Genomic DNA, 26,898 nt, shown 5'->3' with positions numbered 1-26,898 from the left:
ACCAGGATTTCTCCTTTTACTAAAAAATCATATCTTCACCGCGCGCAATGAACGTATCATTTTTATCTTTCACATGTGAGGATATAGCTGTCGTCATGGTAACGTACAGGATTAGCCAATAAAACGCGAGCTTCGTCTTCATTGTACAATACTTTTGTGCTTTAATATAATTCTTCTCTACCACATTAACATTTTTATTGCAAATTTTACATTATCATGATTTGTTTTTCATAACTTTCATATCTTGTTTCATGTTACACAACATGCGTGTTTTAGTGGTTGGTGAACACTTTTTCATCATTTCGAAAATGAATAAAACAAGTTGTTTTAAATCTAGACATTTCATCAATGTCTATATAATAAACAGAACATTACATGGCCGCTTGGGGATACGAATTTTATCTTCTCGTGCTGAAAAAATTTCTCACTCGTTCGCTTCGATCACACGTGAGAGATACTTTCAGCACACTAAGATAAAATACGAATCACCCCGCGCCCATGTAATATCCTCTATTTATCTTCCAGCGATAAAAAGCATATTACTTTTAATCGCTGGAAGATAAACACCAGCAGGAGGATTTAAAATAAAGTTTAGAAAACTCGTTGAAGATGATTCAGTGCCATTCTCCAGAGCTTTTCAGAAATTTCAAGTTGGCCCACTGAATACTTCCAGTACTTGAATAAATTATCGAACCTGTCCTTGTGTAGGCTCGATTACCAGCCGCTGTTTCGAGAAATGATCCAGCGCTCACTCCCGAAATCACGGCCGTCTCTTCTCGGGGAGGATACCCGAACTCGAGTGAGCGGCGGATATCGAGCCTACTCTTTGTGGAGTATACCCTGTGAACGCAAACGTATTTCCGGCGGAAATACGTCTGCATTCGCAGGCTAAGAAAAGCCGCGCTAAAAAATCCTATTCTCGAATTACACATGACACCTGTCAATTCACCTGTCTACAATTTTGCGCATGTTATAAAAAACAGTCACGAAACAGTCACGCTCTCCTGAACAGTAATTTCAAAACGGACTGTAATCCGACCAGTAAATATTAAATCATCAGCGCTACAGTTGTTTCTTTAACGACTTTTTTTACCGCGAATCTTTCCATTTTTAAATCCTACTAGCCTGCAGAACAGGCGTGATTTTTTGCGTAAACAGAGGCGAAAGCGAGGCCAACGCGAGGCGAGCGCGAAGCGCGAGTGGCGCGCGAGTGGCGCGCGAGTGGCGCGTTCGCCTCTGTTTACGCAAAAAATCACGCCTGTTCTGCAGGCTAAATTTTTCTTACCCGCAAAATCCCGACAATTTGTGATCCCATTCTGGTAACTGTCGGGAACTACTCCATGAAAGACGTCGTGAAAATGTGACCCAATGTACATTCCCATTAGTTCATTAATAACTAGTACCCTCCCCCGCACAACTAGGAAGAAAATGCCCGGGCTCTTTTGTTTGCAGGTGATCGATCATAAGATATTTTTGGCACAAGCGTCACAAAATCTCCCGACCTACGCCAAAGCATGATGTTATTATTCATGAACAGACATGGATAAAGTTGCATTGGTAAGTTTTGGCCGTGATGCAGTAAGATCGTTCCAGGTCAGATCGTTGCCCAGTATGGTCAGTTCGTTCCACAAACAAGTCAGATCTTTCCTCAATATTAATGTAGTCAGATCATTCCACTCGGAAAAAGTAAGAAGAGGTTAGGGTAGACTCAGCTCAAAATGGCGAGCGTTAAGTTTGATCTTGCATAACCGACCATCCAACTTAACAACTGCTATTTTATTAACAGGACATTTGAAAGTTTAAAAATAAGATGCACTTTCCGTGATGACATTGAATAAGTCCGAATACAGTTGGCGACAGAAAAGCTTTAAACTTATATTCGAGAAAACTTAACTGATTTGAGTGTAATGTGAAATGCAAGGTTTCTACGGGTAACCGGTCGTTTCGCCAACGACCTGTTCGCCAACGTATGAAGTCTATTCGCCAACGTCTAATGTCAGTTCGCCAACGTCCAAAATACTTTGTGGAATAGATCTGAAATGTATTTACAAATTACCAAAAGAAGATAATGTGACCTTTGATCCAAGATGAATTGTTTGATTCGGCTTGAAAATGTTCGTTTCACTCTCCCCAATCTCTCTCTCTCCCTCTCTCTCTCCCACGCCATCCACGGCTTTATTTGTGAACATAGACCCTAACCCTAAACCCAAAACCTACAATTTCAAGAATATTGGATTAATCTTATTATTTTACCGTAAACAAAACCAAAGTGTTCTCCAAATGTTAACTTCGGCGGTCGGTGGGAAGAACTGTTATTTTGACCATGTGCCATATCACCGAATTTCATGAGATTACGGATTTTAATTAAGGAAGGGTAGGTCTTTCAAAATATGTAAAATTTAGTTTGGGCAAATGATTGGCAGTCATCAAAAATAGATTCAAAATCACTTACAGTAGACACAAAATCACGCCAGCAGTGTCGGGTGCGTGACCCACAGGCATCCCAAGCTCGGTAAACTATTTATAGACTTTGTATGGGAAAATTACTGCTCAAATAAACTGTAAATGTAGAAGTAAACTTGTCTTTAGTTGTCATTTCCGCTTATGAGGGAAAATGACAACTGACGACATCGCAAAAATTCGTAAGCCACAAACCCGTCTAAAACGGACACAGTTTGCCCTCCGATAATTTTGCACAGAAAAGACGAGGACAACTGGACGTAGAGTTAAGCAAAGTTTATTTCTACATTTACAGCTTCTTTGAGCATTTATAAGCTCAAAGTTAATTTTCCCATACAAAATCTATAAATCGTATACCGAGCTTGGGCTGCCTTTGCGTGACCAAGAGAATATTATCATTGCATCCGCCATCTCCATACTAATATTACTTTGGCTTTTGTCCGATGAAAAACTGAAGCGGGTCCAGCGGAAGCATTATTGAAACCTGCAGGCGAGGCTATTCGACAGCTGGGAGAAGTATGAAAGGAAAGAGAAGACCGCTGCACAGTTGCTGAAAACGTGCTCACATCTCAACGGCCCCACTCATGGCAATTGAAGAAGTCAGTAAAAATCACACACAAAAAACGGCTCCTTTAGGAGCCACCAAGTTTGCAAAAGTATATGACCAGGAATAAACTATCAATAAAGAAACCTAATAAAATTTGAGGGGGGATTGGGGCGCATTGAAAGGTTCAATAACAAATATGGCGGTTCACATCAACAATCCCTCTCATGAAGTGAATTGCAAGTTATCTAATTGACAATTATTTTCAATGAAAAAGGTGTTTTTGGACGTTGGCGAACCGATTTCATTTGTTGGCGAACAGGTCGTTGGTGAACTGACACGTTGGCGAAACGACCGGTATTCGTTTCTACGAGGTTTCTACCCTATATGAGCAATGTGAGCGTTAGCCCTATTGATGGAAATGGGCCCACACAAGGACAGAAAAAACCAGGGTGGAAATTGAACCCACGACCTTCGGGTTAAATCACAGCTGCTCTACCGACTGAGCTAGAAGGTCAGACGGGATCAGGCCGTAGGAACTGAAGATGTTGAAGTCACGACCATGAACATGTGCAAGTACAAGGAAGGATTACGTTTTTGCAGATGTTGGCCGTGTAGCACTTATGTTTGAACAGACTTAACTGATTTGAGTGTAATGTGAAGAACAAGGTTTCTACCCCATACGAGCCATGTGAGCCCTACTGTAATGGAAATGGGCCCACACAACGACAGAGAAAAACTCGGACCAGGGTGGGAATTGCACCCACGACCTTCGGGTTAGATCACCGCTGCTCTACTGACTGAGCTACAAGGTCAGACGGGAGCAGGCCGGGGGAACTGAAGATGTTAAAAGTCACGGCAATGAACACGTACAAGTACAAGGAAAGTTTACGTTTTTGCAAATGTTGGCTGTGTAGCACTTATATTTGAACAGACTTAACTGATTTGAGTGTAATGTGAAGTGTGAATGTGTAATGTGAAGTGCAAGGTTCAAATTCCCACCCTGGTCAGAGTTTTTCTCTGTCCTTGTGTGGGCCCATTTCCATTACAGTAGGGCTAACGCTCACATGGCTCATATGGGGTAGAAATCTAGCACTTCACATTACACTCAAATCAGTTAAGTCTGTTCAAATATAAGTGCTACACGGCCAACGTTTGCAAAAACGTAATCCTTCCTTGTACTTGTACATGTTCATTGCTGTGACTTCAACATCTTCAGTTCCCACGGCCTGCTCCCGTCTGACCTTGTAGCTCAGTCGGTAGAGCAGCGGTGATATCTAACCAAGCTATAATTGTAGCTATTCCAGTATCTAACAAAACTTGTCATCTGCTTTAACAAGCAACTAATCATCTGATTCGGCAAAAAGTCTGTACCTCACTTTGGTAAAATTATATATTTTTCTCCCCTAAAAGAAGCACTGTTCCGACTAGTGTCATTTTTAGGAACTATCACACCCTATTAAAAAGGTTGAAATAGTCACAAAGTGATTACAATAACACAAATTTATATTGTGATATGGTGTTCTCGTAGCTGTCGCTGTCCTATTTGGTTAAATTCCTTATTGTTTGAGGGGCTAGGGGGATCTGTAACAAGAGGGTTTACTTCATGGAAATAATTTGATTAGACCTGGAGAAGGAAGTAAAAGGTATCTCAACAATTTTGTGCGGGATTGTAGATGTGATCTGGAATTCAAAGTCACATACAGCTGTAACTGTGAGTAGGCAATGGAAATATTAGAGAGCTAAAGTTGCTGAGCATTAGCCAGTGACACTGCAACGTAATCTGTAACACTGCACAACAGACAGTACATTGTACAACTACTGTCACTCTCCCAATATCAGACTAGTTTTCTCCAAGTGAGATTGTGACTTACAAGTAGAAGTAACTGTGTTTGCCCTTTTTATTTCCACCTTGAAGGTCACTGGAGGAAACCGTGGGATTGGTTATGCAGTTGTGAAAAGATTGAGCAAAGAGTTTAATGGAGTTGTCCTTTTCACAGGTACCGGTAATTAGGAACTGCAAAAATTATATCAAACACAGATTAACTTTTTCTTTCATTTTTTACAGCTAAATACTTCATTTATTTTAAACAACACTCATAGCTCATTGAAAGAATCCTATAAGGGGTTTCCACCATAGAATGGGAAAAGCCCACAATTAATGTGTTATGTTTGTCTTTGTTTTAAGGAGGCTCAGTCCCTAGAGTTTTAGGACTGCATGCAAGCTGAGCACTAGTATGGCGTGTTAAGCCTGAACTGTGCATGTTTTCCTGAAATTTGTGTTGTCAGCGTGACCAAATCTGTAAAATTAACTGCTATAAGTTCTTGCATTCCCTTCGGTAAATTTTCTTGAAAATTGGCTCAGTTCTGACCACATACAGTTGCTGTCAAATACCCTCCTAATAATATTTGTTAAAATTTGTCAGAGTAATCAAATATATTTAGAAAAATTACAAATGACAGAATATTGGCAAAACCATCTGAATGACCTTGACTTTTTACCACTTCAAAGTGTCAGGCAATATCATTGCCATAATGTGGCAAAGAATAAAAAACATCAGCTGAAAGAAAGAATAAATATTACGAAGTTTAGGCCAAAAACAAGAATGTTTATTTTTTGTGAAGCATCTCAGTGCTCCAGAATCCTAAATCCTTGAATTTGATTGGCTAATAACAAGCTCTTGGCGGGGCCTGCTTTTTTCCATCTGGATCGGTTGCCTGGATCGTTTGCCTTAAATTTTAAAGTAGTTTTTTTTAACTACAGCGCAACGAAATGTTGGATTTTACTTGTTAAATATATGGAAGTTTGCGCTTACTAACCGTTGCAAAGACAGAGCTCTCAAGTCTTAAAGTTTCCAAAGAGTGAGTTGGTTGCTGGATATTGCGTTATACGGACCTCCCAGCCATTGAATAACATATATATCTGCCTGTCATTACATGTGATGTTGCCGTGGTAATGGCCACAATCCAAAACTTGACACCCAAAAGATAAGCCTCATTTTATTGGTACCCATACTGGTAAATCTCTACAGGGAAAAGTTTGATTGAAATGAACTAGGTTTCCTTTCGTAACTCGTTCCCTGTAGTGAGGGTATTCACAAATACTCTAGGGAGCCACCTTAAGGCAAATATAATTATCGACCCGGTCGTTCAATTTAATTCTTAAAACGTAGAGAAAAATATTAAGGAACCTCCTTCCAACGGTGCGGACCACACAGTTAGTCCTGACACAATATGCTTTCATTAGATTATAACTGAACTTTGGATAACAATAAAATTATTGCAGACAGTCGACCTTAACTGTGTAAATAATAATAAATATTTAACCATGTGTCACCTAGGAACTACAATGCTCGTGTAAGCATGAACATAATGATAAAAGATAGAGTTATAGTGACTGCAAAGTTTGCTAGCTAGAACTCAAGAAATGGCAGTGGTATTTTGCAGAACGCCAAACGCCGAACATTATAAAATCGGTATTTGACAGTAATAACTACACATACATGTATACTTAAGAATAACTAAAAGCTAACAAGTTAAAAAATCTGCACTCACATTGTAGACCTAGTTACTGCAGACATACACTGCAATACTGAAAGCTAACCGTTTGGCGCTCGTCATTCTGCAAAATACCCCTGCCCCTCAAAAAATGATGGCAGCATTTGTTTGTCTTAGTTAATTGAAGTGGGACACCAGCACAAGAAAAGAGGCAAAAGGTGACAATGTCTTCCCCCTTGGAAGGCCTCAGTTATCCTTTAGAATGGTTTTAGGTGCACAAAATGAAACATGGTTAGCGTATTAATGATAAGGTGTTCACTTAATTTTTGAAGCGCGAGATGCAAACAATGGTACCAAAGTATGTGAAGAGCTTAGCAAAGAACTGAGTGCATCAAACATCCAGTTCCATCCACTTGACGTTACCTCAAAAGACAGCATTGGGAAGCTTCGAGATCATGTACGTGATAAGTTTGGTGGTCTGGACATTTTGATCAACAATGCTGCTGTTCTTCTCAAGGTAAGAGAGGCTTTAGTCACCTTTCATGGTCAAGGTTGTGGTTGTGCCGTTATCCTTTATTAACATAGTAAGAGTTTAAAACCATTTATCTGGACAATTTAAGCAACTGTCTCTTTCGATCCACCTGAAAAATCCAGGTGGCTGAATTTTACATACCAGTGTGTTTAACTCAATCAACTCAAACCCTTGCATTGCTCAATTTTGGGTATGGTTTGTGGCCCCTGTGTTAACCAGTCCGATAATAATATTGTTGAGTGTGTTTCTTTGTGCTTGAAGAGGAATTGAGACATAATTTACTAAATTCCGAAACAAAACACCAAAACACCATTTATGGCCCCACCATACATTGAATACTAACCAACAAAGGTTGGGTTTGAGATTAAATATCATTTTAGGCCTAATAGTCCATTTTACAGTTGTGTGCTTAGTTACCTGGCCTTTGAATGAAAGTGAGGCTGGAGTTGACCTTGTTTTGACACTGCTTTTCTTATGTAAATTCTTACTAATTAGCTAACAACATTAACAACAACCTCGTTCCCAGGGTCCTTTCTCTTCCTTCCTCAAGGAACGAAGAGAGAGTACCCTGGGAACAAGGTTGCATTAACATAAGAAAAGGAGAGAAGTCTGTATCATACATGAAACAAGGTCAACACCAGCCTCACTTCCATTTAAAGGCCAGGTAACTAAGCACACAACTGTAAAGAGGTCTATTAGGCCTAAAATGTTATTGTGCCTAATCTCAGTCTTAATCTGAATCCTAATCTTAATCTCAAGGAATTAGGAGCAATAGCAGGCCTAAAACGATATTAAATGTCAAATCCAACCTTTGTCGGCTAGTATACAATTTACATGTATGGTGAGGTCATACATAGTGTTTTGGTGTTTAGCTTTTTTCGTGGTTTAGTAATGCCAGAGGAATTGCCACAACGATACGGTGTTTTGACCATTTTGCCCACAATACTTGGCTTCATCCTTAAAATATTTTAGCACACTTATTTTAGATGTAAGGTCAAATTATTGTTGTACTGTAAACCATTGGGATCTACATTGTAATAAACCAACAAAAAGGATAGAAATTGGTTACTAATGATGCATTATATTGTAGAATGGGCCAGAAGTCGCTATTTGAGGTGTTGACACAAAAAAATCATAATCTTTTAAGACAAGAATATGAAAAACATTTTGTATGCCACTACCACACTTACTAAACACATTTAGCTTGTGTTTTACAGACAGAGACATGCTATACATTAAATGTATTGTAACTTTAGCGACATGTTCACAAATCAGTAAATTGCACATGTACCTTATTCACATTTAATTATTGTCCAGCAACCATAGCTCCACAGAGAGCTTAGCTGTGAAAATATGAGTGAACAAAAAGACCATTTAGAGCCACTCTGTCTGTAATATTTTGTAGAACTTTGTTTGATTTGCTTGTTTTTATGATCTTTAGTCACTTAAATGGCCCAAGAAAAATCTTGTACTCTAATGTTCCACACTTGTTTTTGCTATTAATCCCCATGTTGAATTAATATCCATTCTTGGATGATTTTGAGTAAAAGAAGGTACCGTTAACCCTTTTGCAGTGTACCTGCTGGAAGGATGTTTAATATAATATTTTGGCAGAAAAATGGTCGAGTTGCATGTATCCCAATACTTCATACATTGTTTAATGTCTAATAAAGTTGCTCATACAATTACTTCACCTGCAGAAAGAAATCCCATATATAGAAAGGGCAGAAACGACAATTAAGACAAACTATTTTGGAACACTGGAGATGTGCAACAATTTCTTTCCACTTCTGCGACCTCATGCAAGGTAAGGTATTTACCTAGGGCCGGTAATTATTACTGTCATCAAAAAGTGGAGCTGGTCATTTTGTGAGTTTGAAATAATTTGTAATGTTGAGCCCTTAGAGGATGTAGATATTATTCAACACTTACTTGAATTTTGTAGACTTAAATTAATTTTAACCCTTTCTCTCCTGTAAGGGCCAATGAGACTTACATATTTTATTCTGTCTAATGCCAGACGATTTTACTTGTCAATGGGGAACCCCACAGGAGTGAAAGGGTTAATTTTCTTCTAATGCTGTTTATTGGAGGGGACATTGCTTTTGACTGGTTAACCTGTTCACTCCTCAGGGACCCCAGGAGACTCACTCCCAGGGGTCAATGGATGAAGTAATATAATATTACTTCATCCATTGACCCCTGGGTTTGTTGATAACTGCCATGACAAAAAATCTTAACATGCTTCTTTCCACAGTTAAATGATATTTTATTTCTCAATGCATGAGCGGGCAGAATTCTGCAAACCCTGCAGTCTGATTGACTCTGGGTGCAGGCGGATTTTTTCTATCTGGCCAGCCAACCCGGGCGGAATACTAGCCCTGATTGTGTGAGCTTGTGTGATGAGCCGATTGGTTCATAGTCTCGGAGTAATTGTGCATTATTCACTTCCAATGGAGTGAATAATAATGGTCGGTGTAAACTCGCCTGCATTTCTGAATCGGAAATATTGAGAATACAAATGATGCTGTGCTACAGAATACAAAGAGGGCCACAAAATTTGGCCTGAAAGTTTTCAAAGGTAAGAGAAGAGTACATACTTTTGCCAACCAGTGTTTGACTTCGTTTTTCCAGATAATTATTGTTGAAAATTAAATAATCTTCACACCAACAATTTTGTTTCACTCAGAGTAATTCTATTTTGTAGGGCTGGTAGCCCAGCAAAACAAATTTGTTACTGAAATTGAGGAATTAAAAAAATCTTCAAGAAAGTTATACATGGCTGCAGGGGAACAAGACGGGTCATTTTACTACAAACCAACACTCATCTCAATTATAGCTGCAATTTCATGTGGATCCTTTACCAACTGCACTTTCAATTTCCATGATTTCAAATGAACCTCTTTGATCGAACGGTGAAAATGTTTTAACAACCAGACTTTCCATTTACATTGCTAATTTAAACAGTGTTAAATGACCATTTTGCTGTTTGTGACGAGGATTTTAACAAAGGTTATTTAGATTTGCCATGTTTGAAGCTTCTGTAAACACTTTTGCGCATGCTTGCTGCTTGCACTTTTTCCACGCAATGAGTTAATTGAGATGTCATTTAAATCGACTTTGGATGGTCTTTTTTCTGCAATTGTTGCTGAGATCACTTTGTGAGTATATACTAAAACGATTATTCTTTGAAATCTTGGTGAATAGTGGCAGAATATTTACCCAGCCACGATTTCAAAGAATAATAATTCTTAAATATCGTTCACATCTAGTCAACAGGATGGCTCAGTCGATCGAGCACTGGGCTGCCGTATGGGAGATCGTGAGTTCGTCTCTGGCCAGACCAACACTCAGGGTCTTAAAAGAACTCAGGAGAAGGTGCTGCCTTTGTAATTACATCTAAAGAGTTTTCTCTGATATAGTCCCCATCTCAAAACCCTTGTTCATAAAATTCTAGGGCATGGATCCAGCGTTCCTAGTGTTGCGGTCTGGCCTGAATTCTCCAGCAAAGTGATGTGGCCAGCTTGTCAGTGATAAAATAATTATCTCAAAAAGGCTCATGGCATTATGAGACCACATGAGCAAGTTAGAACAGCTGCATGTCAAAAAGGAGTTCACCAAAATGAGGGCACATGTAGATGTTGGTGTAGATGTCATCTCTTCAAGGATCTAATTGAGTTGGGGATTTATTTTATCAGTAAGCAGAGGTGGCAGAGTGCATAAACTATATAGGGGGCTGCCGCCAGCGTGGTGTAGTGGTTAGGGTGTTGGGTTTCATACGGTTGCCCCGGGTTCAAATTCTGTTCATTGACAAACCTCTGGCCTGGATTTGTTTCCAGTTGTCCTGGATTCAACTCCACCATGCTTTGTAAATAGCCAACTGGTTCCTTCCTGCCAGTTGAGGTTCTTAACCCATTGATTCCCAGGGGTTCCCCATTGACGAGTAAAATCGTCTGGCATTAGACACAGTAAAATACTAAGTCTGGCCAATTTAGGCCGATTTGGACATCAAAGGGTTAATCATGTTTCTGTTAAGTTTGAATTGTTTCTTTTAGATTGTTGAACGTGGAGTGCCTGTAAACTAGCTTGATAGCTAAGTGCACTACCACTATAAACAAAGCATTGTTATTGTTATTATTATTATCATTATTATTATTGTTATTACTAATATTTATTATAATTATTATTATTTATTATAAGCTTCACAGCATGTATAGTTATGTAAAAACATTGGCATTTGGTTCCAACAAAGGAGTAAACCCGACCATTAACCCATCAACTCCTGAGAGTCAGAGTTACCATAATAGGTTGTACTCAGTGTCTAACACAGGGGTTTCATTAGAAGCAGGTCACCGGCAGTATACTGTCGTATGTTTGTCAGAAATTTGCCTCTCACCTCCTGCTATGTGCTCTGCCTTGATATTCACTCAAACCCTTGTAAAAGACAAGAGTGACTGCCTCTTACATTGATTAACCCAGGCATCTACTTCAAGAGTAATCGAAACCACTGTAACGGCAGACGATTTTACATGTCAACGAGTGGTAGTTCAGGAATCATTGTGCTAACAACCTCCACATCCACTTAAAAACTATGTCCCCTTTTAAAGTGGTTGTGGTGAGAATGGTTTTTGACTTTGAACTTTTTTTGTCGTATCATGTTTACAGGGTAGTAAACGTGTCCTCCCAGATGGGAAGCTTAAGCAGTATCTCTCCTTCACTGCAAAAACAGTTTACCTCCACAGCATCAACAATCCCAGAAATTTCAACCCTTATGGAAAAATATGTCAGGTATGTCAAATGTTTCAATTCAGAGGTTTCATTAAAAGCTGGAAACCAGCAAATTCCGCCGACTACTCCCTAAGTTATCACCACCTACTTTTCAAGAAGCTTGAATTACACGATTCTCACCGTTTCACTTTGATCCATGTTAATTTATTTTAATTCAATAAAACAACTAGAATATCAAGAAACCTTTTGCTGTATATTCTGCTCTCTTTTGGACATTGGATATTTTTATTCCTAGTTATTTGCACTCACCTTTGCCACTCGCTAATGCGAAAAAGTTGTCCTCTAACTTGGCCATGTGCAGCTTCGTGTTAGCAAATGTTTGTGACTGATGTTGATGCCCAGATTACTGGAAATGCCATTTCAGAGCTCCTACATTTAAAAGTTTTCTAGGGGAGCATGCCCCCAGAACCCCCTAGGGAAAAAGAGGCGTTACAGCCCCTTCCTTGCCACACCTGCCTACTTCACAAAACCAGCCATTTACTAAAAAACCGATTGAGACCCCTGTTTCATTCTCAAAAACAGGTGCTGTATTTGCATTTGTTTCACTGGTATTAAAATCTGGAAAATTCACAAGTAAAGTCCTTTTGTTGTGGTGTTAAGCTAATTAAACTAATTTTATTTGATTTACTTCCTTTCGGTTAGTACCGGTACTTCTTCCTGTTTTTAATTTGACTGTGCCTGGTGATATATATTTTATTTTATCAGTGACTCTAGAGATGGAAAGATGGTTGAAAGGGGATGGCCTGATGATTCAGTTGTTGCTCCAGGTGTGCCCAACGGGTTTCATTATTTCCTTGTGCAAATTACACCTAAGCGGCCATTTTTATTTAGCTTGTCGTAGTTATTGTCATCAGTGGTCTAACCATTCCATTATCGTTGTCAACTTTATCACTTCCCATTGCCACTGCCTTTGTCATCTGCTTACAGTTATACTTCATAACTACAGCTCTCCTGATTGTCTTGAGGATATTTAACGTACCGGTAACATTTAAAAAACAAGCAGCAGTGTTTTTAGACCCGATAAAACATGTGCTGCGAGTTTTTTGAACAGCTTCAAAAACATTCCACAAAGAGAGTGTCCCTCTGGACTCAAAACAATGGTTCAAATTGTGAGAGGTGAATATTAGCATAAGAGAAAAACAAGCTATGCCTTATTATAAAGAATACTAACGAGGAGTGTTTTATCAGGATATAAAGCTCATACACGTGACGTTTTATCGGTGTTTTGATAGGCTGTTAGGCTCATAAATTATTAATGAGTTTTTGAAAATAATAATGGTAATAATAAGTATTGACAATTATTATGAAATTTTCAACCTTAGATATTGTGTTTTGAGCATTCTGATCATAATACGATATATGAGCTGAATCAACCAAATTTGGCTTTAATTTCCAAGTGTCCAAGCATTCAGAGTCTTATGAAAATTTGATAAAACATCATTATTCCATTCATGCCTGTTCCCCCTAAAGGGTAGTGGAAAGTGGTGGCTATTAAGAACACAGCCAAGGGACATGGAAAAGCCCTTTTGGTTGGTTGGTGTTGAGTAGTGCTTGGCTAATCACCTCTGAGTTAACCAAAAGTAACACGCAAAAAGGGTTATTTACTTGTATTGCAAATAATACCAATATTTATAACACAACATCATCATCATCGTCGTCGTTGTGGTTACTCTTCTCGTCGTGGTCATCGTACACTCTGTTTTCAATTACACATGGCTCTGATTTTTTAACTTGTTGCATTTATCAGCTTACAGGGTATCTAAAATAGGAGTAACTTCCCTCACCATGGCACAAGGGCGTCAGTTCAAACAGGATTCCCGCGAAGGAATTATTGTGAATTCTGTGAGTAAATGTTTACTTGAACCAAGGGTGCATACCATCTGTTATTAACAAACTGTTATTGCATAACTCATGCCCTGATGGAAAAAAAGTATGACAAAAGATCATCAAGTGAAGCTATGATCTTCGCAGTTATGAACGCAATTTTTGAAATTGCGTTGAGAAGCCTGAAAAATTCAGGACTTGAACGGGGTTTGAACCTGTGACCTCGCGATTCCAGTGCGACTGCAAAGATCATAGCTTCACTTGAATATCGTATCCGCAGTTCATATATGATTCATTTCATATACACCATTTCATAAAAGATCATCAACTGCTTTGTTGTCGTATTAGGCTACATTACTGTACTGTTTGCCTGGTAGGAGAGGTTTCTTCTTTTTGGGTTTACTGGGCTGACGACTACAGGAAGACATCTCTGCAATGGGTCGAAACTTACTTTGATACAACCGCCGTCCACAACTTGAGCGGCACCCTTCAAACTGCATTCCCCATGATATGGTTGCTGAATGTGACTTGAGCCCGCTGTGCCCCGCGCACTCCTTCACAGTAATTCCGCTGTTTTCAAGTGAGCTCACACAACATAAAGTGTGATGTGAGGATTTGGTCTCTAAGTAACCACCGTGCATGCTCAATACAGTGAGTTTCGACCCATGGCAGAGCTCTCATCAGCCCGAGGAACGCAAAAGAAAACTGCTAGTAAAGAACTGCACTGTTAGTTAGCAGAAAAAATTAATTCACAGCCGCTTACTGTGAAAACCATCTGACAATCCTGTTGCTCCCCAGGTGGCCTGCAAAGGAGGCTGGGGAAAAAGGATATGGATTTTTTTGTATCATGCTCTTCGTGTTTTGCAAACCAGCTAGAAAAAACTGAAAAGTTGTCTTTTTCGTTTAGGTTTGTCCTGGTTGGGTGAGGACTGATATGGGAGGACCCACTGCACACAGGTCTCCAGAGGAAGGTCATATCTGTTTTTGTTTATTTTATGTCAGTTCAGCTGCATCTATAGTATTTATTGGCATCTTTAATTGTCACGCAACCTTCCCGCCCTTGTTTGACGAGGTGTTGCTGCCCCGGCGAGCATCACCGGCAGAAGCAAGAAGAGCGTCATGCTACGTGACATAAAAGGCACTAATAACATTCACACCCATATAGAATACACGAACTATCCCTGCAGCTGTGGCTTTTCGCGTTGTTGACTCAGTTTTGTCTTTCCATAGGTGCTGATACCATTGTGTACTGTGCCCTTCTTGCTAAAGGAGCAACAAGTCCAAATGGGGAATTTGTGTACAGTAGGAAAATACTACCATGGGCATCAGGCAAATAGAAATTTCATAATGGCGTGAATTTTGGCCGTCGCTTGCTGAATTCCGACAAAATGGTGTCATAATCACTTACACTTGGCCAAAGAATATTACTATTACAGTATTACTAGAATAACCCATTTCCGAGTTGCTGCATGCCCCAGTTTCAAAGCGAGTCCTGGTGCACAACCATTCAAATGGAAATGAGTTGGGTATTCTTATGCAAATCAAACTCATTTCCCATACAATAGTTGAGCACCAAGACTCGCTTTGAAACCGAGACAAACAGCAACTCGGAAATGGCCCATTACTATTGTTTCATGACGTTTTCGTTGCAGTCGTCTTCTTGCTTGCGTAAGCTCCCAGATTAGAGAAAATAAGGTGCGACGACGGCGACGGAAACGAGAACGTCATCTCAAAATATAAATTCCCATCATTCACTTATTGTTATCACTATGTGACTATTTCAAACCTTTTTAATATGACAAGGGTGTGGTAGTTCCTCAAGAATGACACTGGTCAGAACGGCGCTTAATTTAGGGGAGCAAATGAAAATTTATCTTCAAGTGCTTACGCCCTTGTTGTTTTGCAGACGACGGCGAAGAAATGGACAAAAGTAAAAAAAGCGCACGTGCAGGGCGTGCAAAGCTATTGTTTTTGCCCACTAATGCAAATTTCTGACGTTCTCGTTGCCGTCGCCGTTGTCGTAGCTTAAGGCTCGATTCACACGGTACCGGACGAATTTTCTACCGGTTGAAAAATTTGACCGGCCATTTTTTTAGCACGGGACCGTGGAATATTTGCGCTTTGTTTACACGGAACTGACGAACCGGATTTAAGTTTAACCTTGGTTTTACCTTCTGTTCATGTGCAGAGCGCTACTTCACGAAATCCAAAATGGCGCCAAGAAAGAGAAATGCTAACGATAGTAGCTGAGTTAGCACGCATCCATGTAACCACGTCTTTACCGCCGGTTAAATTTTTGACCTTACCGGCTAAAACTTCGTTCCCGATTTGGGCGTTCAAATATTTAAACGGGGAGGCGTCTAAATTTTCGTACGTTAAGCGTGGTTCCGTGTGAACGGAAACCCTAAATGCACGAATTTTGAACCGGTAGAAAATTCGTCCGGTACGGTGAATCGTGCCAAAGTTCCCTATCATCATTTCGAAGACGTTAGCGAATATTCGTTTTTCTCTTTTGACTGTCTCACCTTTCAAACGAATGTAATTCCTGGATAGCTGCTTTACAACTCCCAACCAAAACAACTTGGAATAATTGCAGAATGGTTATGCTAACGCAATGTTGAGGTAAAATTTTCAAATGACGTTGCTGTGAAAAGCTCAAATTTGGAGATTTCACGTCGTCGGTGTGGAGAGTACAACAAAAATATTTGCTTAAATGCGTACCGCAAGGGCAGCACGATAATTGTAAGCTGTAGCTCTTTTAATAAAATATTGAAGTGTGTGTCAAGCGCGTTTTACTGTGTTTTTGCTGCGTAATTTCCGTGTTTAGGGTAAAAAAGAAAAGAGAATTTTGTACGTGTTTCTTGGATACAGCAACGGGGGCGACGGCTGAAATTCAGGCCATTTTTCACAACTGGTGGTAAAAATGTGGTACATTGAAACCTAAGAAATGTGTATATTTGAAGTGAGGGTTATAGTTGAACGAGAGAAATAATCCTCGCACCTATCTGGACAATTGAAGCAATTGTCTCTAACAGATAGCTGAAAAATAGACCAATTTCGATACATTAAAATTCAGTCCTAAACAAAAGACATCATCTCGAGGCTCTGGGGGAAATAAATATAAGGATTTGTATGAGTTTTGTATGAGCCTTTTGTTTTGGACTAAATTTTATACCGAAATAGCCCATTTCCGAGTTGCTGCATGCCTCAGTTTCATAGCGAGTCCTGGTGCACAACCATTCAAATGGAAATGAGTTTCGTATTCTTATGCAAATCAAACTCATTTCCCTTACAATAGTTGAGCACCAAGACTCAGTTCGAAACCGAGGCAAACAGCAACTCGCAAATGGCCTTTTGGTCTTTTTTAAGTGTCTTCAACGGGATTCGGACCCACGCTCTCTGCGACGCCGGTGCAATGCTCAACCGACTGAACTATGACGCTACAAAGTCCCGTGAGAGGACTGATAGAGGAAAAGAAACGAAAGAGACAAAGGATCCTCTCAGTTATCTGGGCAATTTAAGCAATCGTCTCTTATTGACAATGAAGTTTACAGGTACTTGTGAAAATACATCGTTCGTGGTTAGTATAACGAAGCTCGTTTCATCCCGACCAAGGGACTCATCAGAGACCTTTCTGCTTGGCAAACTCGTTGGGCATCACGGCTTAAGTCCCGTTTGCGAACAAAATGATGACAGCAATCTCGCCTTATGTCTCATAAGGATTCCAGACAGCACAAATTCAGGTGTCTCTCATTGACAACTGAAGAATTAAGGTGGCTATAAAATTCGCCCACCTGAAGTTTTTAGGTGTCAATAAAAAACAATTGCTTAAATTGCCAGATACTAAAGAGCGAGGATTATTTCTGTCTTTCGTTCATCGAGGATCATTTCTCGATTTCGTACATTGAAACAGGGTCTTAAATGAAGAGAAAGGGCTGCCTTTGTGTTAACATTTATCCGCGTTTCTGAAGGGACAATTCCAGTAAATTACTGTCTCAGAAATGACAGAAAACTTGTTCACGAATTTGAAATGACATCTGTGTCACGTCACTTGTTTATAAACACAGGGTGTGCATCAGAGAGACGACCCCAGCAGCCCAATTTTAACATCTACTCTGTGATGGTACAACTTCCAGATCTTCTCGTAAAACAGCAGTAAACATTTTACCCTGTTTCATGTCTTTTTTTTGGAAACAATGAAGGATGTTAAAAAAACTCGACCCACATTGGTTAGAGAGAGTACCTATAGGGGATGACTCCCTTGGAGGTCGACCACTGGTTCGTATTGTTCAGTGAAGTGAAGTGAAGCAGTTAGTCTCTCCCCTTGGGGCTTTTCAGGACTAATTGACAATGCTTTGTGAGGGACGTTTAGCCAGACTGCGTGTTACGCGGTTTACAATTAATTTTAGGAAGTGATAGATGCCCACGTCCAGATAAGGTCAGACCACAACACCGGGGACTACGTCCCCTACTCTTATCGAATACTGAGTGGGTTCTTTATCGTCCCAACTGTTTAATTTCCAACAAGGGCTATGAGACGGGACCTCCGGTTTACAGTCCTTATCCGAGAAGACTTGAAAGTCTAACCATTCGCAGATGTAATTAAAAAGGCAGCACATTCTCCTCAGTTATTTTAAGACCCTGAGTATTGGTCCGGCCGGAGTCGAACTCACGGCCTCCCGTATTTCTCTTAATCAAACACTTTAAACAGAAAAGAAAAGTAGAAACTCTTTGAACGTGATTGATTCGAGTAATAATATAATTTAGTATAAATACACAGGTGATTAAACAAAATCGCGCGCTCTCATTGGCTCGCTATCTCGGATTAGCAGCCGATAATCACCTCGACGGACAAAATGGCAGCCAGTAGTCGTTTTGCCACTGTAAGTGAAGATAATTTCACGTTGAAATGTTTTTTTTTCTCTCTTTTTTTGAAATAATCACCTGTGTATTTATACTAAAACAATTATTCGCCGAAGGCTCATTGATTATCGGTGAATATTCACCTCGACTTCGTCTCAGTGAATATTCACGGATAATCACTGAGCCCTCGGCGAATAATTGTTAAATAAAACATACAAAAACGGACCTAAGCATCCTTCATCGTGGAGCTTGTCTTCTCAGTTGAAATCAGTTCATTGAAGAGATTTTTTTCGCCATGGAAACCTAAACTATTGTTTTCACAAACAAAGTTGAGCTATTGTTCTTATATTACGAGTGGTTAGTAATTAATTTGTTTCGGTAATACGTCAAATACGTTTGTTGATTTAACTGCCACTCCTCAGGTTGCATATGGGCTTTGGAATAGTGTGTGCTGTTCGATAGCTCGGCGGCTGAAGAAATCTAGGCTCAATTTTTGCATTAACTTAAAGATTGTTCCATATTCGCACTTACATATTTCACCCCATTCTGTTCTCGGTAACTCGTGGAGTATTAAGGTTGAGCGATTCGAAAACAAACATTCAAAGTGTTGAGTGTTTCAAAACAATGCTGTTTTGTCTACAGATCTTTGCTAATGGCCCCGGCAAGGCTTAATGAGCCTTCTAAATTTATTTTCAATTTTTTAAGTGTCTTCTTTTAAGAAAAGCGTTTGCGGTATTTCCTCTTTTCTTGGCAGCTGTTTTAAAAATAAGTTTAACTATCCGGCAAACATAGGCGCTTTCGTTGAGTGTAGGCCTACAGCCCGTAAAAAAGTGTGTTTAACTTTGAAACCGGAAGCAATATTCTTCAATTCCGTCGTGTGTTATAGGACCGCCTGCTTTTCAACGAATAGCTGTCAAAGTTGAGCTAATTTACCGGCCGAAAACAAAAGGTTATGGATTATTACGCAGATATTGTCCAATTTTTATGGTAATGGTTTAACAATAATCCATCGCCATCCTTGAACCTTTGTTTACCCTTGTTACTTTCAAATCACACATCTTTCGCACGTTTGTAATTTTAGTGACTTGCCGCTATCAGTTTTATGGCTAAATCTTCGATTTCTCCTGCAGTTCCCTTGCCTGCTGTCGTTGGCTTCGATGGAAGAAAAAACGACGTCGTATTTTGTGGCTCCGAGGGACAACAACACGTTGTCTTTTTTCCAGGCGATGTACAGGTAATGTCGGCAAATTCTAGGCCTCTTTAATAAGCTGTCGAATCGTTACTTTGTGGAAGTGCCGAAGTTTTACGCGTAGTACGTTTGTTATAACCAAAAATCATCCTTTATCCAAAGCTAACCGGTGAAAATATGAGCAGAAAATTGGTAAATGTTCTGAAAAGAATAAGTAACCTCAATCGCATGTCAATCGAATAAAATCGGTCACGATTAATACGCTTGAGAAAAGTTTTGTTTGCAGGTTCATTGAAACTAAAAGTTTTGAAGTGGCTGCGGGTTTATTTGTCACTTAAAAGAGGAAATTTGTTTAACAAAGAGCTTTCTAATCGACTTTAAACGATTGGTCCTTCAACTTTGAGAAATCGTGTGGTTGTTAACGCCTGCAAACGGGTTCAATATACGTTCGATTTTGTTGAACAGCGATGTTGTAACTGACCATTTCCCCCGGCCCTCTTTCAACCGTGTTGAAGCATGTTGAAACAAAGTTGCCCACCTCAGCAGTCAACATCGTTTAACATCGTTCAACGAAATCGAAACCATGTTGAAGCAAATGTTGTTTGCTTGGGTTTTAAAAGAATCTCTATCTTTTGAAGTTCGGGGTTCGTTACAAACCGAAACTAACATTTTGACTATAACTGCATTTCGTTTGGCTGAGTTCTTGCGTCACTCAGGGAGCCGTTCTCGATCAACGACGAGCACAAATGATGTCATTTGTGGTCTTTGCACATGAGTTTTCCATTTGGCTCCGCATTTGTTTATCAATCCCTTCAAAACAACAATGAGAAATGGTCGGGTTTAAAGTTTTGTGAAGTATTTGTGAAGCTTGTACCACGCTCATCCAGGGGCCAGGTACAAAACAATAGGGCCGTCTATACGAGAGAAAATAAGCCGCGGCTTACTCTGGCCGCGGCGTACATAATACGCGAAAGGAACTATTTATACGAGTATAAACTCCCCGGCCAGGATAAGCCGCGGCTTGAGAAAGCTGTGAACGTAGATTTTGAACCATTTATACGCGGTGTTCGCGTCTTATGTAAGCCGCGGCTTATTTTCTCTCGTATAAACGGCCCTAATGTTACCAATGCTAACATTAGGCATAAAAACTCTTGTTTAGGTCTTGTTAGGGCTAAAGTTAGCTTTAATGAATGTTTGGGATTGGTAAAACAATGACCTGTGATCTGTGTTTTGTACCAGCCGACATCCAGGACAATTTCTGCACATTTTCGAAGTGGAACGTGTTGAAATTAATGTCAAGTGCTACGTCCAATGCTATGGAGGATTTTGGAATGACGTCCTAATAGCCACTTATTCGCTTTTCCTTGCTTAACGACTTGAAATAATCGCGAAATGATTTTCAGATGACCTTCTCCTGAGCTGTTGTGGTCGTTCTTGTCCAAGCTCCATCATAAGCCGAGGAGTTCAAAAGAAAAATGTGACACTGATAAAAAAACAACTCGACTCTTCATTGGTATTTCGCGTTTATTCTCTCTCGTTGACGTTGTACAACAATAGGGAGCTTAAATGTCAACAAATACGTCACTCCAAAATATAACTAAACGCTATCGCAAGTATTTCGTGACTATTCCGTCTTGCACATCTTGTACAATACAGGTGAACTATCCCGCAAATGGATGGATGCGAACGGGTTTTAAGTAAAGGTAGTCAGTGAATGGTTCATTGTTGTACACTCCCGTTGTCGTGAAAACCTAAAATTTGGTGATTTCACGTTGTTCAGTCTTTTGTTTTGCACATTCGGCAACATTACTGCTTGTTTTGTGGCGTTGTCAGGGTCTTATAGCCGTCGTCTTTGCTTAAACTGCCTAATGTGCGCGAATTATCCAATTCTTGGATTTCACATGACGTCACGGCCGCCATGTTGGTGTCCCCAAACAATGAAATGGCGGCCATGTTGGTGTCGCAATCCGATCCTCCGGGAATTGAAAGCTATTATTATGCTAACGTCTTCTTTTGTTTTCGTTGAAAAACATGGCTGTTGATCACGTGAGTGAAAACCAACAATAGGCCTTTTTCGATATATTAAAATTCAGCTTGATAGCGAGTCAGTGAGGACAAAGACAAAGGAAAGTGGATGACATGTAAATAGTTTTCACATTAATTCCCACGTGTTTCTATTGTCTTTGTCCTCACTGCCTCACTTTCAAGCTGAATATTTAATATATCGAAAATGGCCTATTACTGGATGCGTAAGGACAGGTTGGAAACAAAAGCAAAAAATAGACGATTCACTGTTGTATGCTTAGGTTGTCGTCAAATCCTTAAATTTTTTTTTGGTGATTTCAAGTTGTTTTGCAGAGTACCGCAAAAATAAATGCTAAAATGCGTGCCGCACGTGCAACACGGTTTTTTCTCCTCGTTCAACCAATGATATCATTGTTTTTTGGCATTGCCGCTGCCGTCGTTTTTGTGTAAATTAAGGACGGTGCCTACTATTGTTATTGCGCATACGTTCTGCTCATCTTGAGATACTCGGATTTCCTATTGCTAGTGTTTATTAATACAGGGATATGTTTGCGCGGTTCAAAACTATGTGGAGAAAGCAGAACTTAGCAAGTGATCTTGGTGTCCAAGAAGAAAATTAGGGGTAACCATGCATTTTTCAGAGATAATTGAGCTTCAATTTGGAAAAGAACGCCACACATTGCTTTGTATTTTAAAACTTTTTACAAATATTGTTGATTACCTTCGAAAAATGCGTAGTTACCCCCAATTTTCTTTTTGGAGTTAAGATCTGCTTTTTCCGCATATTCAGTAAACCGCGCAAAAATACCTTTGAATTAGTGGGCACCGTCCTTAATAGGGACCTTGAGATCTACGGCGGCGGCGTAAAAAAAATCTCACCTCAAAATATAACTTTTCACGATTTTTCCGCCTCGTTTAACTCTTACATTTGTAGCAAAGTATCCCAAAATTAAATTGGTACGAGCGGTTTTAGGAAGAAAACAGAGATGAAGAGATTCCCTGATGCATGCTCCACAAATTTGGTGATTGCACGTCGTCGTTATGCAGAGTAACGCAAAAATATGGACTACAATGCGTGCTGCACGTTCAGCACGATTATTTTTCGTCTTTTAACCAATCATATCATTGTTTTGTGGCGTTGTCGTTGACTTTGCTTGTGTTTAAGGTCTGCGACGGCGAGGGCGACGTCGACGAAAACGTCACCTCAAAATAGAACTTTGCACTATCGTAAGTCTTCAGCAGTTATCCCATCTGGTTCACGTCGTACAAAGTGGACGAAGTATCCTGAAAATAAATTGGTACCAGCGGTTTCAGAGTAAAAATAGAGAATGGAAGATTCACATTTGTGCGCCCGCGTTGTCGTCAAAGCCTCAAAAGGGACCTTACGATAGGACAACGACGACGGCTACGAAAATGCCACAAAACAATGAGTTTAGAGCGAGTTTCAATCGAGTGTCGTAAAACCAAAACCACAGTAATTACTTTGGCCAATCAAAAAGGACGGAGACAATCCAGCAAACCAATCAAAACTTGAAGTAATTACACGAAGCCGACACAAAGCGCGGAAAAAAATGTACACGCGCAAGCCACATATGGTTTTGGTTTCACTTCTGGTTGGTTGAAAAAATGGCGCGAGAACTTTGAACCAATCACTGAGTGAAGTGATGCAAAACCGATTGAAAACCGCTCTAATGAACAAAAACAAAGGCTTGGCACGCCCTGCACGTGCGTTTTGCATTTTGATACATTTCTTTGCACATAGGATAACTTCATTATTTGTAAATAATTGTGCAGCACGATCGATTTTCTCTTTACAGCCTCATTTACACTAGCAAGTTTTCCTTGACGAGTCCACTTGTCAAGGAAAACTTGCCGACTGTACACACTAGCAAGTTTTCCTTGACAATTACGTTTTTCCTTGACAAGTTTTCCTTGGTAGTGTAAATGAAAAATATGACAAGTGCACTTGACAAGTGCACTTGACAAGTAATATCCTTGTCACATTTTCCTTGTTGTCCATCTACACGAGCAAATTTTTGACTTGACAATTTTTCCTTGTCAAGGAAAAGCTAGCACGCCAGATTTTCCTTGACAAGGAAAATTTGTTCACTATTCCCCATCTACACCAGCAATTTTTCCTTGTCAAGGCAAACTTGTCGAGGAAAAATTGCTCGTGTAAATGGGGCTTACTGAAGCTCCCTGTTGCCTGAGAAGCCCTATTTCTTTTTAAGTCTCTGAGATTGCGTTTAAGAGCTAAATCTATGTTTCGCTGGTAGACTTCAGCGTTTTGCAACCTTTTTTCTCTTCTTGGCAGGACTACGTGGAAAACATGGAAAATCACGCTGACAACAAGAAGTGGAAACAATGGAATTTAGAGGCCACAGCCAAGCTTTTAGAAAGAAGATTCCCCAACAGCTTCGTTTGGGTCGTGCGACCATCCAGATATCACCTCAGCACATTTGCCTGTTATCAAAACTTTGTAGAGGTGAACGTGTTTGGGGTTCCTGACCACAGAAATCATGGTTATGGCGCTTTGAAACATCTCAGCGCCATAATTGAATCGGCTGTAAAACGAAGTAAGTGAGATATAAATTGATTGCCTTTAGCTTTAAGGCGAAATTCAGTCGGTTACTTCCAAATAAGGGACCTTGGGTCTAGACCCAAGGTAAGCCAGCCAGACCAAAGACCCTTAATCAATCTGACCAATCAAAACAGGCCGAAGCAATCCGAAACGAACCAATCACGACTTACAAAAATTTGGTTTTATCAACGGAGTTGATAATGTAAATTGGCCACCGTACAGAGATTCTAAAAGCTGACGTTTCGAGCGTTAGCCCTTCGTCAGAGCGATTCGCTCTGACGAAGGGCTAACGCTCGAAACGTCAGCTTTTAGAATCTCTGTACGGTGGCCAATTTACATTATCAACTCCGTTGATAAAACCAAATTTTTGTATACTACTTCCCCACCGACGCAGCACCACAGTTTCTTTAGAAACTACCCCTCCAATCACGACTTAGCCTGCGAAAGCAGAGGTATTTCCGGTGGTAAACGACCGCTGGAAATATCACGACTCACACGTCGAAGCGTATACATGTTGCCGGCGCCAAACGCGGGAGCACACAATTGATTTTTGCCTCTTTGTTAAGAAGTTGCGCGAAATATCTTGACCAATCAAAAACTACAGTAATGCAGAACCAAAACAAACGCATATACTTCCAACTTCCACTTTAAAAACCCCCTCTGAGAAATGCGCAATTGAAAAAAAAAACTCGACATCCGAGCTAATTGTGCCTTGTCCGAACTGAAAGCTCGCACTCTAAAGATCGCTATTGATGTATCTATAAAAATAAAAATAAAAAAACTACACACAAATTTTCACACGTAGATATGGAGCTGTTTCAAAGCAGATGTTTCTTCAAGTGCGAAATCGATTTGAGATTCTTTGCCGGTGATCCAGAACTAAATTTCTATTATGTTGCATAGTTTTACAGATACCAAATGACGAGGAAGACCCCACAGATGAATTTCCAGTTATCCTCGTTGGTTTTAGTAAAGGTTGCGTCGTCTTGAATCAAATTATTTACGAACTGTCCATAGCGTTAACTGGCAGCGATTCGCGCCTGAGTGACTTTGCTTCACGCATCTCCATGATGTACTGGTTAGATGGTGGCCATAGCGGGGAATCGAACACGTGGATCACGGACGAGAAATTTCTCGATCATTTGGCCAAATATGTCCCCAGCATCCGCGTGCACGTGACACCCTATCAGATCCAGGACTCCTCTCGACCATGGATTGGAAAAGAGCAGAAGAAATTCGTAGAGAAGCTGCACTCACTTGGCGCGAAAGATCTCAAGGTCAAAGTTCATTTTCAAGACAGAGACCCTTCGTTGGCTTTCCACTTTAAACTTCTCGAACATTTTAAGGGGAAAATTTGAACTGCTGCTATGTCTTTCTTTGTCAACAGATAATTTATTAACTATATTCTTAGGCTAAATCACCATTCCAAAAATTTACTTAAGACCGTTGCCCTGAAACATTAAATGATTGTTAAATCTGAGATACAAAGACTTATCAGTTTAAATTCTCGCTGTAGCTGCCAAGCTACTGGGCAAGGCTTAAACGACATAAACTTGTGAATTATTCACTTCTTTATGTTTGCACACGTTTAATAACTACTGAAGTGTGTGTAATATTATTCTGGAGAACTTCATTTTAATATCCGTCAACTATGGCGTGTTTTTCTTATGAAAATTCAATGTATCACTCGTTTTTACAAACGACCTTCGTTTTTCAACTTTAACGTTCGTTTTATTTAACCTCGACATTCGTTTTTCAACTTTAACGTTCGTTTTAGTGAAGCGTGACGGTCGTGGACTGACGTCTATGGCGCGCTTTTAAGACTGGTTTTCACTAGCGACGCAAGCATAAGAGCGCTTTTTTCAACGTGAAAACGGGGTCGACGCACGCACAAGCACAAGGATGAAAATTTTTCCTTTTCCTTGTGCTTGCTCCCATGCTCGCGTTTGCTTGCGTCGCGTGAAAACAAAACACAGCATAAGCACAAGGAAAGTTGTTGCGTCTGGCCAGTTATAGCACTCGCTCCAGATTCCCTGCGTCTGAGCATTTGAACAAAATGGCGGTAGCCGTGGTTGATTTTGATGCTTATGTCGACGCTCGTTTTCACCAGGATAAGCTTCTTTTGCTTGTACGTGCGTCCCTAGTGAAAACCAGGCTTTAGTGTCAAAATTCAAACATGCCATTCAAACTTTCAATTCGTTAATTCAAATACTCAATTCGGCAGTTCAAATGTTTAATTCACGTCACAAGCCACAGGTCATTGTTTTACCAATACAGGAGAAATCGTAAGCATTCATTTAAGCTAACCTTAGGCCTAATTGAATTGAATTGCCGAATATTACTTTAGTGTGAAAATTCAAACATGCCATTCAAACTTTCAATTCGTTAATTCAAATACTCAATTCGGCAGTTCAAATGTTCAATTCACGTCACAAGTCACGGGTCATTGTTTTACCAATACAGAAGAAATCGTAAACATTCATTTAAGCTAACCTTAGGCCTAATTGAATTGAATTGCCGAATATTACTGAACTGAATGTTGAGTTGAAGTTTTGAACAGCTAAATCGACTGTTTGAATTGCCGAATGCACGTT

General features: G+C 39.9%; 1 protein-coding gene across 1 annotated transcript; it reads left to right on the top strand.

Annotated features, from left to right (window-relative positions):
- The first annotated feature begins 1,405 nt into the window (after positions 1-1,405).
- On the top strand, positions 1,406-25,784 carry LOC138039362 (mitochondrial protein C2orf69 homolog). The gene is made up of 12 exons (XM_068885510.1): positions 1,406-1,557; positions 4,923-5,004; positions 6,835-7,019; positions 8,735-8,841; positions 11,700-11,822; positions 12,528-12,589; positions 13,570-13,664; positions 14,554-14,617; positions 14,877-14,975; positions 19,640-19,743; positions 24,038-24,299; positions 25,208-25,784. Exons 1-12 carry the CDS (start codon positions 1,540-1,542, stop codon positions 25,660-25,662), a joined length of 1,656 nt encoding a protein of 551 aa, XP_068741611.1. The 5' UTR covers positions 1,406-1,539; the 3' UTR covers positions 25,663-25,784.
- The last annotated feature ends 1,114 nt before the right edge of the window (positions 25,785-26,898 follow it).

The sequence above is a fragment of the Montipora capricornis genome, chromosome 1 (assembly GCF_036669925.1).
Source record: "Montipora capricornis isolate CH-2021 chromosome 1, ASM3666992v2, whole genome shotgun sequence".
NCBI lineage: Eukaryota > Metazoa > Cnidaria > Anthozoa > Scleractinia > Acroporidae > Montipora > Montipora capricornis.
Note: the sequence above shows the minus strand (reverse complement) of the source record. Positions and strands in the feature narration are given on the sequence as shown.

Excerpts from the sequence above, each read along its gene's own strand:
- LOC138039362 (XM_068885510.1), top strand. Across the intron at positions 12,590-13,569 it reads TGATTCAGTTGTTGCTCCAG|CTTACAGGGTATCTAAAATA; the intron begins GTGTGCCCAACG and ends TGCATTTATCAG. Across the intron at positions 19,744-24,037 it reads TTTTTCCAGGCGATGTACAG|GACTACGTGGAAAACATGGA; the intron begins GTAATGTCGGCA and ends TCTTCTTGGCAG.